The sequence below is a fragment of the Typopeltis vanoorti genome, chromosome 12 (genome assembly GCF_054136105.1).
Source record: "Typopeltis vanoorti isolate ZY-2024b chromosome 12, IOZ_Tvanoo_1.0, whole genome shotgun sequence".
Classification (NCBI taxonomy): Eukaryota; Metazoa; Arthropoda; class Arachnida; order Uropygi; family Thelyphonidae; genus Typopeltis; species Typopeltis vanoorti.
Window position 1 is genome coordinate 135,385,532 of NC_143560.1, and position 16,625 is coordinate 135,402,156.

The window sequence follows — 16,625 nt, forward strand, 5'->3', positions numbered from 1 at the left end:
AAAAGGAAATGGGCCGGACATCTATCCAGAAGAGAAGATGAGCGATGGACCACCATACTAACGAACTAGATTCCTAAAGATGGGAAATGAGGCTGAGGACGTCCTAAAAGAAGGTGGAGTGATGATTTGTCAAATTTTGTTGGGGAAAATTGGTCAACCATTGCCAAGAACAGAGAAAGGTGGAAAGAACTGGAGGAGACCTTCGTCCAGCAGTGGACAAAAAATGGCTGAAAAGAAGAAGTAGAAGATATATATTATTTTACTTCTTATTCTCTAAAATATATTAATGATATTTCTTTCCAATTAATTTTCTGTTTAACATTATATATCACTTAATATGATATTTCTAATTCAGGTGAGAGCAACAAACTTTCAGGAATTAGTATATAAGAATGGTCAAGCTGGCATCACCAAAGCAACTGTATCCATTATATTTGATAATTCAGATAAGAAACAAAGTCCTCTGGGTTATGAACAATTCGATGAAATCACTGTTACAAGACAGGTAAATTATCATTTGTTTTATGAATTTATTACATAATTTTAACAATATAAAATTCAAACACAGTATTAGCTTCTTACTATTTTTAGTATGTATTTCAAGCTAGCTAAAACTAAAACAGCACTTCGTTATTGGTCAGAAGCACAGATATTTGTCACTGCTTTTGATTTTTGGGTAATTATGATTAAGCCATATTTTTTAAGAGTATAAGCTAATTTTGTAGTGATTTCCTGAAAATCTGATTTGTTTTCTGCTAGAAGATCAGTCAGCAAAGTTTTTAGATGGTTTATTCTTCTTCCTCCAAGGCTTCATTTAGAACACATTAGAGGAAGCAGTTAAATAACATTGGTGATAATTTTCACCTGTCTCGCACCATTTAAAAAGGAGTGCTATAATTCCCCTTCATTTCAACCATCATTACAGAAGATGAGTACAGGGATTCAGTGAGTTGCAATTTTTGCTATCTATTTTATAATGTTGCAGAATATTTCAAAGGGCATCATGCCAAATAGAATCTAAGGCTTTCTGTAGGTCAATAAAATTATGTCACATTACTTTATTATGATCTGCATATTTTTCTCCAGTGATCATCATCATCATCATGCATATCAAGGATTTAGGCCTAGCATGGCCTGTTCTGGCCTTAGAAGTCATCGTTTAAGAGGACGTCCTGGTTTTCTTTTTCCTAATGGCTTGTACTTTAAGGCTTGTTTTGGTAATCTTTCTGTTTTCATTCTTTGAACGTGTTCCATCCATTTATGTTTATATTTTTTAATTTTTTCTATTACTGGTTCTTGGTTTAATTCTTTTATAATTTCTTCGTTTCTTTTGTGATCAAATAGGGTATACTTTGCAGTTTTTCTCATAAACTTCATTTTTGCTGTTGTTAATCTTTGTCTTTTTGTTTTATTGTCCAGATTTCACTTCCATACAATAAGACTGGTAGGGCTAATGTATTGTATACTTTTAGTCTGGTTTGTTTTTGAACTAGGTTTGGTTTAAATATAGAGTTAATTACACCTGTTATTTTTAAATATTTTGCAATTTTTACGTTTATATCTTTTTCATTTTCATATGTGATCATACATCCTAGGTAATTAAATGAATTCACCTGTTCTAAGATCTTGTTATCTATTACTATTTTTGTTCTTGCTGGATCTTGTCCTTTAAAGAGGCCACAGTTTTTGATTTTTCTGTTGATATTATCATACCATAATCTTTGGATATCTCATTTAGATCTAAAATAGCTTTTTGTAGTTTATCTTCAGAATTTGTAATTATTATTTGGTCGTCGACAAAGAGGAGAGTGTTTAAGTTTACCGTAGAAGAAAGTTTAATTCCTTGATGTAAATTTTTATTCCATTTTATTATTATTTCATTTAAGTAGATATTAAAAAGAGTTGCTGAGAGGGGACATCCCTGTTGGACCGTTTGGTTTATCTCTCTCGTATATGATAGCTAGTGATTTAATCTTATTTCATCATCATCAAATTCCTGCCATGTACTCTCAAGGGGTGTACAGGATATGACAGTACTACATGAAAAAATTTCATCATTACTAATTTACTATCTACAATTTTCCTCCAAATCAGTCTGTTACTTGTCAAGACTCCAACATTATTAGATTTTATATTTCTATCGTCTAAGGCACTTTGTACCGTATCAATCCACCTATATCTTGGTCTTCCTCTGGGTCGTTTTCCTGCCAACCTGGCAGAGAACACTTGTTTTGCTAATCTTTCCTCTCCCATTCTATTTAAGTGACCATACCACTTGAGATTAGCTCTGCTAATGCATTCCTGGATGCTGACAATGTCAAGTTCTTTCTTAATATCGTCATTTTTTAATATGATACTGCCATTGATGCCATCATTGAAGGGCAAAGAAATGGAGCTAGCTGAGGAATTAGATAAGTACCAGATCGACATAATAGGGGTGACTGAAACAAAAAAAGACCAAAACTGGTGAGATCTTTCTGAGCAATAAATACAAAATGTTATATTTAGGCAATGACAATCAAGGAAAAGAAGGAGTAGCCATAGTATTCAACACAAAATACGAGGCTTATCTTCTTGAATGGCAGTCAGTCTCAAGTAGAGTAATGTGGGCAAATATGAGAAGGGGGAACTGGACAATGAGATTTAGTTGTGCGTATGGTCCCACAGAAGGTTCTACTAAGGTAGAATTGGAGGAATTTTTTGAGGCTTTAGAAAAAGCAACTGACACAATGAAAAAGGAAAAGTTGGTCCTTGTTGGGGATCTAAATAGCAGAGTAGTAAATGATTGTCAGACATACAAAAATATTTTGGGAAAATTTGGAGAAAAGAGCAAAGCTAATAATAATGGCAAATATCTGTTAGATTTCTGCTCAGGACATGGACTGGTTATTACTAACACCATGTTCCAACATACAAATGTGCATAAATTCACATGGAGAGAAGAGGCAAGGAATAAGAAAAGTCTCATTGACTATGTTATTGTTGATAGTGATGTTTTCTCCCTGGTGCAGGACACGGGGAGTGTACAGAGGATTTGAAATTGGAAGTGATCACTATTTAGTCTTGAGCAGGATAAAATCGAATTTCATATTGAAAAGAATGACATGTAAGAAAGTTTTAAAGCGAATAAAAGTTGAGCAGCTCTCAGATGTGAACTGTAGACTAAAATACAGAAAGATTATTGAAAAGAAAATGAAAGAGTTTGAGAACAGGAATCAAACCTTGGAGATTCAGTGCCAAACTCTGAAGAAAACATTGATTGATTCTGCCAGAGAGGCATGTGGTGAGGTTGTGTGGAAGGATAAAAAAACCAGAACTCCCTGGCGGATACAGGAAGTGAAAGAGGCAGTGAAGGAAAAGAAGAAAGCATATTTCAAAAGTTCCTGTCAAATAAGTCAGCTTGTGCTCTTAGAGAATACAGAGACAAATGTAAGAAAGCTAAACAGTGTGTAATACTAGCTGAACAAAAGTCATGGCAGGACTTTGGCAAGAATATAGAAAATAAATATCAAGAAGGTGGCAAAATATTCTGGAGGTTGTAGAAGAAGCTTAGGAATGGAAGAAAGAGTGCTGTGAAAGGTGTTAGAGATGATAAAGGTGACATGAAAACAGGAGAAAAAGATATCCGTGAAGCATGGAGTAATTACTTTGAAAAACTGCTAAATGAAACAAGCAGTGATGACAGCACAATGATAAAAAACACTGACCAGGCATGCAGTCAGGAATACATATCCATACTTGAAGTAGAAAAAGCCATCAAAGGCTTGAAATGTGGAAAGGCAGCAGGAGTAGATGATATTCGACCAGAAATGCTGAAGTATGGTGGTATAAAAGTCTTACAGTGGCTGCACTGCATAGTTAAGAAAACCTGAACAGAGGGACGAATTCCCGATGATTGGAGTAGAGCTCTCATAGTACCCATATATAAAAAGGCAAATAAAACTGAATGTGAGAATTATAGAGGTATTTCTCTACTGAGTGTTCCTGGCAAGATCTATGCAAGTATACTTGAGAAATGGTTGAGAAGAATTGTGGAAGAAAAGCTTGGTGAAGAACAAGCTGGATTCAGGCCAAATAGAGGCTGTCAGAATCAGATCTTCACTTTACGGCAAATAGTTGAGAAAGCATGGGAATATAACAGATATCTATATTTAAGTTTTGTCGATTTGGAAAAGGCATATGACAAGGTGCCAAGAGAGAGAAGCTATTCAATACGCTGCAGTTATATACCGCCAATGGGGCATTATATCAAGCAATACTTAGTCTTTATTTGAGTTGTAAGTCAGCAGTTAAAATTGAAGGAAGTACAGGAAGATGGTTTAATGTTAAATCTGGTGTGAGACATGGATGTACATTATCCCCTCTGTTATTCATTATCTATATGGATCACATTATGAAGGAAAGTGGTATTAAACCTGATATCAAAATTGGAGATGTTAATGTCAGCTCTTTGCTTTATGCGGATGATGTTATACTTCTAAATAAATCCGCTACAAGTCTGCAAGATTCTCTGACTAAATTGAATAGCTGTTGTAATAGATATGGTATGAAGGTCAACAATAAAAAGACAAAGAAAATAGGTAGAATCATTGAAAATGTCAACTGTGTTGTGAATGGAGAACCTGTGGAGCAAGTGAAACATTTCAGCTACTTAGGCACGATTTTTACTGAAGTTGGTAAATTAAATAAATATAGAAATAGACAACAGAATCAGCAAAGCAGGTATGGTGGGAAGTCAATTGAATAAATTCATATGGAATAAGAGAGAAATTAGTTGGAACAGTAAATTAGCTGTATACAAGATAGTGTTCAAACCAGTTTTAACTTATGGATCTGAGAGCTGGATCAGAAGTAAAACACTTGACCAAAGACTAGAGACCACAGATATGAGAGTCCTGAGAAAGATTAGAGGCGTGAACAGATGGCATCATTGGCAATATGATATTAGAAACGATTATATTAGGAAAGAACTTGACATTGTCAGCATCCAAGAATGCATTAGCAGAGCTAATCTCAGGTGGTATTGTCACTTAAACAGAATGGGAGAGTAAAGATTAGCAAAACAAGTGTTCTCTGCCAGGTTGGCAGCAAAACGACCCAGAGGAAGACCAAGATATAGGTAGATTGATACGGTGCAAAGTGTCTTAGACGATAGAAATTTAAGATCTGATAATGTTGGAGTCTTGACAAGTAACAGACTGATTTGGAGGAAAATTGTAGATAGGAAGTTAGTAATGATGTAAATTTTTCATGTAGTACTATCATATCCTGTATACCCCTTGAGGGTACATGGCAGGAATTTGATGATGATAAATAATGTTTCTTTTAATTTTGTCAAATGCTTTTTCAAAGTCAATAAATGCAATATGTGTTTCTAAATTGTATTCTCTTCTTTTCTCTATTATTAATTTTAGACAAAAGGCCGGGTCTATACATGATCGTCCTTTTCTAAATCCATTCTTTATTTTTCTCTAGTGATATGGAGTGTAAATATATGGTCAGTTGTACTCCTGTTGTTTCTAAATCCAGCCTGGAAGACTGAAAAATTGAATTCCATTTTTGCTTCAATATGTGAATGTCAGATGTCCAAAAATATTTTACTGTGGTGACTGATGAGACTAATTGTCCTAAAATTATTGCACTTTTTGCTGTTTCGTTTTTTGGGATTGGGAATAAGGATAACTGTACACCAGTTTTTAGGGCAGATCTCCATGTTCACATCTATTGGCAAATTTTGTGGAGGTTCTTTCCCTTCTTTACATAGTTCTGTTGCAATATTTATCAATTCCTGCTGTTTTTCCTGATTTTGACCTTAAGATGGCTTTTTCTACTTCTCTAAGTGTAGAATAATCACTCTTTTTTGTTATAATTAGGAAAATTCGCTCTAAATTTTGTTGGTCCAAACTGTCATCACATTTGAATAGTCATGCCATCTTCAGTATTTTTCATGATCACTAATATTTGTTTCATCCACATAGTCAGTTATCCAGCTCTTATGAACAAAAATCTTTATTAATTTCTTAATTATTTGGTATGGCGTTCTATGGTTTCTTCTTACGAATATTATCCTCAATTTCTTTTCATTCTTCGGAAAACCATTTATCTTTTGCTGAATTTACCTCCTTTTTAATCTATATATTTATATATAGATTTATATATAGATTATTTTAATATATATATATATATATATATATATATGCCTCTAACTAATATGCTGTGGGTGCAGAGATAGCTGCACCCACACCATATTAGTTAGAGGCATATTATTTCATGCCAGCTGGGGCATCGCCCGGTTAAATAAGGTCCCTGTTGTTTTTGCCAGGGAACCAGGGCGAACTGCTAAAAGTGAACTACTGGAACACATCTTAAAACACACCCAACTCAAAATCACCAGAGTTCAAGATCAGTACTATCAACATAAGAAGCCTGAATGACAAAGAAATGGAGCTAGCTGAGGAATTGGATAAATACCAGATTGACATAATAGGGGTGACTGAAACAAAAATGCAACAACTGGTGAGATCTTTCTAAGCAATGAATACAAAATTTTGTATTCACGTAATGACAATCAAGGAAAAGGAGTAGCCATATTATTCAACACTAAATATGAGGCTAATCTTCTTAAATGGCAGGCCATTTCAAATAGAGTGATGTGGGCAAATATCAGAATGGAGAACTGGACAGTGAGACATTTGTGCCTATGGTCCCACAGAAGGTTTTACTAAGGTAGAAGTGGAGGAATTTCTTGAGGCTCTTGAGAAAGCTACTGACAGAATGAAAAATGAAAAGTTGTTCCTTGTGGATCTAAATAGCAGAGTAGGAAATGATTGTCAGACATACAAAAATACTTTGGGAAAATTTGGAGAAAAAAGCAAAGCTAATAATAATGGCAAATACCTGTTGGATTTCTGCTCAGAACATGGACTGGTTATTAATAACACAATGTTCCAACATAAGATGGTGCACAAATTCACATGGAGAGAAGAGGCAAGGAATAAGAAAAGTCTCATTGACTATGTTATTGTTGATAGGGATGTTTTCTACCTGGTGCAGGCCACTAGATTGTACAGAAAATTTGAAATTGGAAGTGATCAGCATTTAGTCTTAAGCAGAATAAAATTGAATTTCATATTGAAAAGAAGAACATGTAGGAAAGTTTTAAAGTGAATAAAAGTTGAGCAGCTCTCAGATGTGAACTGTAGACTAAAATACGCAAACATTATTGAAGAAAAAATGAAAGATTTGGAGAACAGGAACCAAACCTCTGAGATTCAGTGGCAAGCCCTAAAGAAAACATTGATTGATTCATCCAGAGGCATGGAGTGCGGTTGTCTGCAAGAATAGAAAAATCAGAACTCTATGGTGGAAAGAGGAAGTTAAGTGGAGGCAGTGAAGGAAAAGAAGAAAGCATATTAAAAGTTCCTGGCAAATAAGTCAGCCGGTGCACTAAGAGAATACAGAGACAAATGTAAGAAAGCTAAACACTGTGTATAACTAACTAAACAAGAGTAATGGGAAGACTTTGGTAAGAACATAGAAAATAAATATCAATAGGTGGTAAGATATTCTGGAGGCTGTTCAGAAAGTTCAGAAATGGAGTAAAGAGTGCTGTAAAAGGAATAAGAGATGATAAAGGTGACTTGAAAACTCGAGAGAAAGATATTCTTGGTGTATGGAGTATTTACTTTGAAAAATTGCTAAATGAAAAAACAGTGATGACAGCACTGTGATAAAAAAAAATAAATAAAAACACTCATGCAATCAGGAATACATATCCATACTTGAAGTAGAAAAAGGCATCAAAAGCATGAAATGTGGAAGGAGATGATATCCGACTAGAAATGCTCAAGTATGGAGGTATAAAAGTTTTACAGTGGCTGCACTGCATAGGTCAGAAGGCCTGGACAGAGGGACGAATTCCAGATAATTGGAGTAGAGTTCTCATAGTACCCATATAAAAGGGAAATAAAACTGAATGTGAGAATTAGAGGTATTACCCTATTGAGTGTTCCTCGTAAGATTTATGCAAGTAAACTTGAGAAATGTTTGAAAATAATTGTGGAAGGGAATTTGGTGAAGAACAAACTGGATTCAGGCCAAATAGAGGCTGTCAGGATCAGATTTTCACTTTATGCCAAATAGTTGAGAAATCATGGGAAAATAACAAATTTGTATTTAAGTTTTGCAGATCTGGAAAATATGACAAGGTGCCAAGAGAGAAGCTATTCAAAATGCTAGTTGTATAGTGTTAATGGGGCATTATATCAAGCAATACTTAGTCTTTATTTGAGTTGTAAGTCATCAGTTAGAATTGAAGGAAGTACAGGAAGGTGATTTAACATTAAATCTGGTGTCAGACAAGGAGATCCATATAGATAATGAATAACAGAGGGGATAATCTAATTCATTATCTGTATGGATCTCATTATGAAGGAAACTGATATTAAACCTGATATCAAAATTGGATATGTTAATCTCAGCTCTTTATTTTATGGAGATGATGTTATCAGGGGTGGCTTGTGCATAGGCACTGCGGAACTGCACCACCTCCAATTTTTCTTGATATATAAATATATTTATTAATTTATTTATATTTGCTTGTAGTATTTAATTTTATCATCAACGATCCTATACAGTTCTCTTTTTTGTATTTATTTATTTTATTTTGTATTTTTTATTTAATTTATTTTGTATAAAAAATAATAAAAATCCATCTTGTAGCACTTATGAGTGCAAAGGATACTGGCAGCACTGTGTTTACCAAAGTTTCATATTGCTACGTGCACAAGCATATGCATGTCATAGTGAGATGCGAGGTATTAGCATAATGCGGCACTGTCCATTACTCAGTTCCACTGTTGTTTATATGCAGTTTCCACCAGTAGTAGAGTGTTCGTAGTGCTTATTGTGTTTACTCCTTTTCTCTTTAAATATTTGTGCATTACAATTAAAGACATAATGTTTGTTATAGTTTTTATTTTAGAACATTATTGACAATTATGACCTCAGAATTTTTAAGTAATTTTGAATTATACTAAACAATAATTTTTTCGATAAACAATATTTTTTCATGAAGCTATACAAGAAGAATATATTTTATTATTAAGTAATTTTGAATAATACCAAACTATATAATTTTATCGATAATAAACAATATTTTTCCATGTTTAATTTTTTTTTTAAAATTTTTACCATAATTTTGATATTTTATCCAAACACGTATACACTGTACTTACAGCATGTATGTATATTTTGAAAGTTGCAGCACCCCCACAATTTCAAGCTACAAGCTGCCACTAGATGTTATACTTCTAAATAAATCCAGTACAAGTCTGCAAGATTCCCTGACTAAATTGAATAACTGTTGAAATAGATATGTTATGAAGATCATCAATAAGAAGACAAAGACCATGAAAATAAGCAAAGCATTTGAAAATATCAACTGCATTGTGAATGGAGAATTTATGGAACAAGTAAAACATTTCAGCTACTTAGGCACGATTTTTAGTGAAGATGGTAAATTAAATATGGAAACAGACAACAGAATCAACAAAGCTGGTATGGTAGGAAGTCAAATGAATAAATATACAGGGTGTCCCATAAGTTCCCAAGATATTTCAATAATTCATAAAAATTTGAAAAAATTGGTATATTAATTAGAGTGCGGTTTGCACGAAAGTTAATCTCAAGGTGGGGGATTTTTTTTGGCAGGGAGAAAAATTTACTTCAAATTTTTACCAATAGAGTGCTATGTATCACATCCATCATTTGCAAATATGTGCAAATGAGAGTTCTATAAAATGCAGGGTGCACTGCTGACAGCTCGAAATGAATGCGTGCAAATTCAAGTCACTGGGGATGAACAGAATTGTTTTTGTGAAAAGAAAAATTTGTTGCTGTGATGCTTACTTTAGTGGATAAGATATTGTTAGTGAAGTTGTCTTACGTAAATGGGGAATTGGTAGCAGAAGTTTTACAAAAGTTTCAAACACAGTAAAGAATGAAGAAAGGTCGAAGTTCCTATTACTCTTGCCAGAATACAGTCTAATACATTTCGAGAAAACTGGAAAATTTGTATCAGATTGCCTTCAAACATTCAGACCATTGTTATCCAAAGCCTGTATCAGTGTTGTGGTATCACAAATGAATGCCCTAGTGGCACAGTCAACAAGTGATGTAAGCAGTGCATGGGAAACTGCAAGAATCACAGGCATAACGAAAATGTCATCATTCCGCATCCTTCATGGTGCATAATCATCACACCACCAAAGTAAGCATAACAGCAACAAATTTTTCTTTCCACAAAACCAATTCTGTTCACCCCAAATGACTGGGAATTTGTTTTCATTCATTACGAGCTGTCAACAGTACACCCTGCCTTTTATAGAACTCTCATTTGAATGTATTCGCAAATGATGCCTGTAGTACAGCACCCTCTATTGGTGAAAATCTGAAGTAAAATTTTCTCCCCACCCCAAAAAAAATCCCCCTCCTTGCAGTTCACTTTCTTGCAAACCACACTCTAATATACCAATTTTTCTAATTTTTATGAATTAATGAAATATCTCGGAACTTATGGGACATATATGGAATAATAGAGAAATGAGTCAAAACACTAAATTAACTGTATACAAGACAGTGTTCAAACCAGTTTTAACTTATGAATCTGAGAACTGAGTTAGAAATAAAACACTTGACCAAAGACTAGGGACTGCAGATATGAGAGTCCTGAGAAAGATTAGGGATGTGAACAGATGGCATCAATCACAATATCATATTAAAAACGAGGATATTAGGAAAGAACTTGACATTATTAGTATCCAGGAATGTGTTAGCAGAGCTAATCTCAGTTGGTATGGTCACTTAGACAGAATGGGAGAGGAAAGATTAGCGAAACAAGTGATAGAATAACTTAGAGGAAAATTGTTGGCAGGAAAAAGACCCAGAGGAAGACCAAGATGTAGGTGGATTGATACAGTAAAAAGTGCCTTAGAAGACAGAAATATAAGATCTGATAATGTTGGAGCCTTGACAGGTAACAGATTGATTTGGAGGAAAATGATGATGAACTGACATTAACCCCCCAACTGGCCATGACGTCTATAGATGTCCAGCTAAATCTGGATATGATTCTGTAACACCTGTTGAATAACATGGATAAGAAGTGCAATTTGGTCTCACTATTTCATCCTCCTCAGCTGGTAGAGAGGTTAAACCTTATGGATATCAAATGTTGTTCTTTGCTTTATGCAAATGATGTATTGCTAATCATATCAAGCTGTAACAAATTTGTCATAAAAATTAGCTCTAAAAAGACTGAAGTATGAAAACAGGCAGGTACATGGAAAACATCAACTGCATTTTCAATATAGAATATATAGAACAAGTAAAATATTTCTGCTATTTAGGCATGATTTTTAGTGAAGATGGTAAACTGAATATGGAAATATACAATAGAATAAGCAACGTTGGTATGGTAGGGAGTCATTTGAATAGATTTTTATCGATTAAGAAAGAACTGAACCAGAACACTAAACTAGCAGTATATCCAATATCCCAAAGTTAAAAGCACTTTTAACTTTGGGATATTGGAGTGTTTGAAAAAAAAAATTGGGAAAGTCAATTAGGGAATTATATTAAAAATGAAAATATCATCGAAGAATGTGTAAGTAAAGCTATTCGAGGTAGTTTGGTTTCTTAAACAGAATAAATGGGGAAAGATTAATGAAACAGGTGTTTGATGTCAAGACTGTAGGAAAAAGACCAATATCTAGTCAGGATTGTTGTAGTTTTAAGTTGCATAGAAGACAGAAATATATGATCTGATAATATTGGAATGCTAAAAAATGATAGATTAACTTAGAGGAAAATTGTTGGCAAGATGTTAGTAATAATCAAAACTTAATCATGCAGTACTGTCATAGTATTCTGTGTACCACTTGAGAGTACTTATCAGGAAATTGATGATGAACTTTGCTTCAGTTTTATATATAACTCACTTCAGTAGCACATAATTATCTACTCTGCATGAGTAAGAGGTACTCCTTCAATTTGGATAATAAATTGTCTTTTAATCATACCATTATTGAATTTTTTAGCTTCAGTTGCTATCAAGGGATGCAAATCCTTCTCATTCGTAACTAGAATTGGTTAGTAATTCCCAAAATTTCTGATAAACGGAGTCGTTTTTTGGAAAATTTAGATAGTTATATATTTAAAATTCTAGTGTTTTTAATTATTAGAAACTTAGTGAAATTTATATATTTTTTCTTTTTATTAAAATGTAGAATTATTTTTTTATCATATGAATCCTTTACCCTCATTTATTTATCTTGAGAACTCATTTCATTCTGAGAATGAAAATTTCTCCTTACTTGGACTGCAAGCTGGGAACTTGAAATGCATTGAATACAACTTTTCATCTTGGAGATTTCGGGAAAAGTAGTCCAATTTGTCATCTCGACAAGAAGTTATATTCTTGTTTTAATCCTCGACCAGGCAAAGTTTGCACATGAAATATCTTCGTGAATAGGCTATTTCTATGTGGATGCAGATGACTTCATGTCATCTGCATCCACATAGAAATTTTGCTATAATGAAATTTTTGAAAAAACATTGGTATTATTATTTGACACCTCCAGGGAGTCCAAAGACTCATTGAGGGAGGGCACCTGCTGTACAACTGTCTCCTCCATTCAATCCACTAACTATGGCAATGGCATCTACCGCCAACCACAACAACTAGTATTTCCACAGACAATCACAAACATCCATGGCGTGATTCAAACCTGCAGCCTTTTGGCTGGAGAGAGGATATGCTAACCACTCAGCCAACCAGGAAGGCAGTAGTTTTGCTATTGCAAGTTTGCTATAGTTTTACAAAATGGCATGCTTCCTCTCAGATGTGTATATTGATATGCATTGTGGATCAGATCACTATTCAGACTAGTGTTGACATTTGAGATCTCAGTGGGAGCTAGACCCATGGAGATACTGAGTACTAAATCAATGTAGAGTTTATTTTTCATAAATTGGTAGGTAAATGTTTTATTATTGTATTATTGACATACTTTGGATTAGAGATAGTTGTAGAATTTTATTGGTTACAAAATATATGATGATGCATCATTTTCCTATTTATACATGAAAGTATTTATGCTGATTTAGCTGCAAGTATCTCCACTGGTCCAACTTCCACTGATTCTTCTTCAGTAAAGTTGAAACTAGTCTGGTTAGTGTGCCTTCCCTTAATGCGTAACATTATACAGACTTGAAAGGAAGTGTGCTTTATATTATGGGATACAAGTGCAAGTTGATGTGGTCATCTATCCATATACATGTAGCTTATTCAAGATGATGCTTCCTGTGAGCTTTGTTTGGTCATTCTTGGTTAAAGGATTAAAGAATATCATTTCTTGTTTAGTATAATTTACTATACTTTTTACTATGATATTTCCTCATTGTTATTATAATTCACTTAATAAGCTTCCGATTGAATTTCAGTTACTGATAATAGCAGAACCTATAAATGAAAACATACAATAAGAATTTAATAAAAAATATGAAATCGCTTTGTTTCTTATGACAGTTTAACTAATTTCATGTAATTTGATTTTAATTTTATGTGAATGATTTTGTAGATTCTGATTTATTTATTTTTAAATTAGGTAGTTGTTGGTGGAAGGAATAAATATCTCATCAATGGTTGTAATGCAACAAATAATCGTGTACAGGATATGTTTCGTTCTGTACAGTTAAATGTCAATAATCCTCATTTTTTGATCATGCAGGGACGAATTACTAAAGTGCTAAATATGAAACCACCTGAGGTTTGTATGTTTGACAATATCTAAAGTTTCAATTTGAGAATGTTACTGGAAAATCTGAAAAAATCTGTCTTACTGAAAAATTCCTTTTGTTCAGATGTAATCTTGTTATTATATTTTTATTATCGAGTTTTTATTAACTGAATATGTATTTATATGCAGTTATTTATTGGGTCATTAGATGTGTTAACTCTGGTTAACTGAAGTTGGGCCAGTTGATCGGATAATTCAGAGATCATTGTAGTTGTCAATGGCTACTGCTGTGTAACTATACTATGCCTTGTTGGCAAAGTTGATAGTGTCTCTTCTCTCTGACCAATAAGTAATAAGTTCCAATCTCTTTGCAAACATGGATGTTTTTAATTGTATTTATGTGTTATATGAATTTCATTCTGTAGTTAGACTGAATACCACTTGAAAAGTAAATTTTCATCACTTGAAAAGTAAATTTCATCTCTAAAGTATGTAACCTTTATCCTCTCAACAGTGCTAATGTATGTTATGTTTACATAGTGTATATTAGCACTGTAGAGAGAATCAATGTACGTTATGTTTAAAACTTCTAGTGGACAGAAATCACATTATAATGTTAGAGATAGGGTATCCATATCAGTAATTGTTGTATTGTCACTTAAGGTTTAAAGCTAAATAACTGGGAAGACCTCCACATAGCCCATGTGGTGTGTGTCCCATTAGTGGGCATCCAGTGCTGAATGAACAAAGACTGGCAGTTTGGGACTTAGCTGATCAATTTGTTTTTTGTATTGGAATAAATTAAACAAATATGATGGTACAACATGAGAAAATTATATCCTGACTGAGGCATTGCCCATTTGAACATGACACCTTCCAACCCACTACTTTTATCTGGGAACAGTGAATATTATTTTAATATTTTGATGGGAGATTTCAATGCTACAGGAATTAAAAATGAATTGAAGGTAAGCACCATTAGTGCTTTTTTTTTTTTAAACATGGTACTCAATGGCATGGCATATCAGCACCTTTATTAAGACATATGATGTATGGATGTAGTAAAATTGTAATATTTAGTAATAATTTACATGTTTGCCTAATATGTAACAAGTTATTTAACGAAATTTGCATTTTCACTGTCTGTTATTAAGATATTTGCTATGTAAACTTTTTATAAAAATTCCAAACCTTTTACTAAATTTCTTCTACAAGTTTTTTTTATACATTTTTTTTTAATTAACAATAAAATAAAAAATAACTTAATGTAAAATTTATATCAGAATCTGCCAAATCCATAGCAAGACTAAATAGAAGATATAAGGCCTAGGGAACCAGTGCGAACAGCAAAAAGTCAGCTACTGGAACAAATCCAAACTCGCACCCCAACTCAACATCATCATAAGAAGCCTGAATGGCAAAGAAATGGAGCTAGCGGAGGAATTAGATAAGCACCAGATCGACATAATAGGGGTGACTGAAACAAAAAAGACAAAAACCGGTGAGATCTTTCTGAGCAATAAATACAAAATGTTACATTCAGGCAATGACAATCAAGGAAAAGAAGGAGTAGCCATAGTATTCAACACAAAATATGAGGCTAATCTTCTTGAATGGCAAGCAGTGTCAAGTAGAGTGATTTGGACAAATATCAGAATGGGGAACTGGACAATGAGACTTATTTGTGCCTATGGTCCCACAGAAGGTTCTATTAAGGTAGAAGTGGGGGAATTTTTGAGGATTTAGAGAAAGCAACTGACACAAGGAAAAAGGAAAAGTTGGTCCTTGTTGGGGATCTAAATAGCAGAGTAGGAAGTGATTGTGAGACATACAAAAATGTTTTGGAAAAATTTGGAGAAAAGAGCAAAGCTAATAATAATGGCAAATACCTGGTTGGATTTCTGCTCAGGACATGGTTATTATTAACACCATGTTCCAACATAAAAATGTGTACAAATTCACATGGAGAGAAGAGGCAAGGAATAAGAAAAGTCTCATTGACTATGTTATTGTTGATAGTGATGTTTTCTCCCTGGTCCAGACACCAGAGTGTACAGAGAATTTGAAATTGGAAGTGATCACTATTTAGTCTTGAGCAGGATAAAATCGAATTTCATATTGAAAAGAATGACATGTAAGAAAGTTTTAAAGCGAATAAAAGTTGAGCAGCTCTCAGATGTGAACTGTAGACTAAAATACACAAAGATTATTGAAGAAAAAATGAAAGAGTTTGAGAACAGGAATCAAACCTTGGAGATTCAGTGGCAAACTCTGAAGAAAACATTGATTGATTCTGCCAGAGAGGCATGTGGTGAGGTTGTCTGCAAGGATAAAAAAATCAGAACTCCCTGGTGGACACAGGAAGTTAAAGAGGCAGTGAAGGAAAAGAAGAAAGCATATCAAAAGTTCCTGGCAAATAAGTCAGCTTGTGGGCTCTTAGAGAATACAGCGACAAATGCAAGAATTCTAAACAGTGTGTAAAAGTAGCTAAACAAAAGTCATGGGAGGACTTTGGCAAGAATATAGAAAATAAATATCAAGAAGGTGGCAAAATATTCTGGAGGTTGTTGAAGAAGCTTAAGAATGGAGGAAAGAGTGCTGTGAAAGGAGTTAGAGATGATAAAGGTGAAATGAAACCAGGAGAAAAAGATATTCTTGAAGTATGGAGTAATTACTTTGAAAATTTGCTAAATGAAACAAGCAGTGATAAAAAAAAAACACTGACCAGGCATATAGTCAGGAATACATATCCATACTTGAAGTAGAAAAAGGCCATCAAAGTCTTGAAATGTGGAAAGGCAGCAGATGTAGATGATATTCGACCAG

The 16,625-nt window shown here is 33.8% G+C and overlaps 1 protein-coding gene across 3 annotated transcripts in view; it reads left to right on the top strand.

Annotated features, from left to right (window-relative positions):
• Positions 1 to 16,625, top strand: part of SMC2 (structural maintenance of chromosomes 2) — a 555,382-nt gene that overhangs the window by 19,054 nt on the left and 519,703 nt on the right. For all 3 annotated transcript variants that reach the window (XM_090401108.1, XM_090401106.1, XM_090401107.1), the window contains exons 2-3: positions 356 to 505; positions 13,668 to 13,829. In XM_090401108.1, the coding sequence (XP_090257234.1) occupies positions 356 to 505; positions 13,668 to 13,829 (312 nt within the window). The remainder of the gene's footprint in view (positions 1 to 355; positions 506 to 13,667; positions 13,830 to 16,625) is intronic.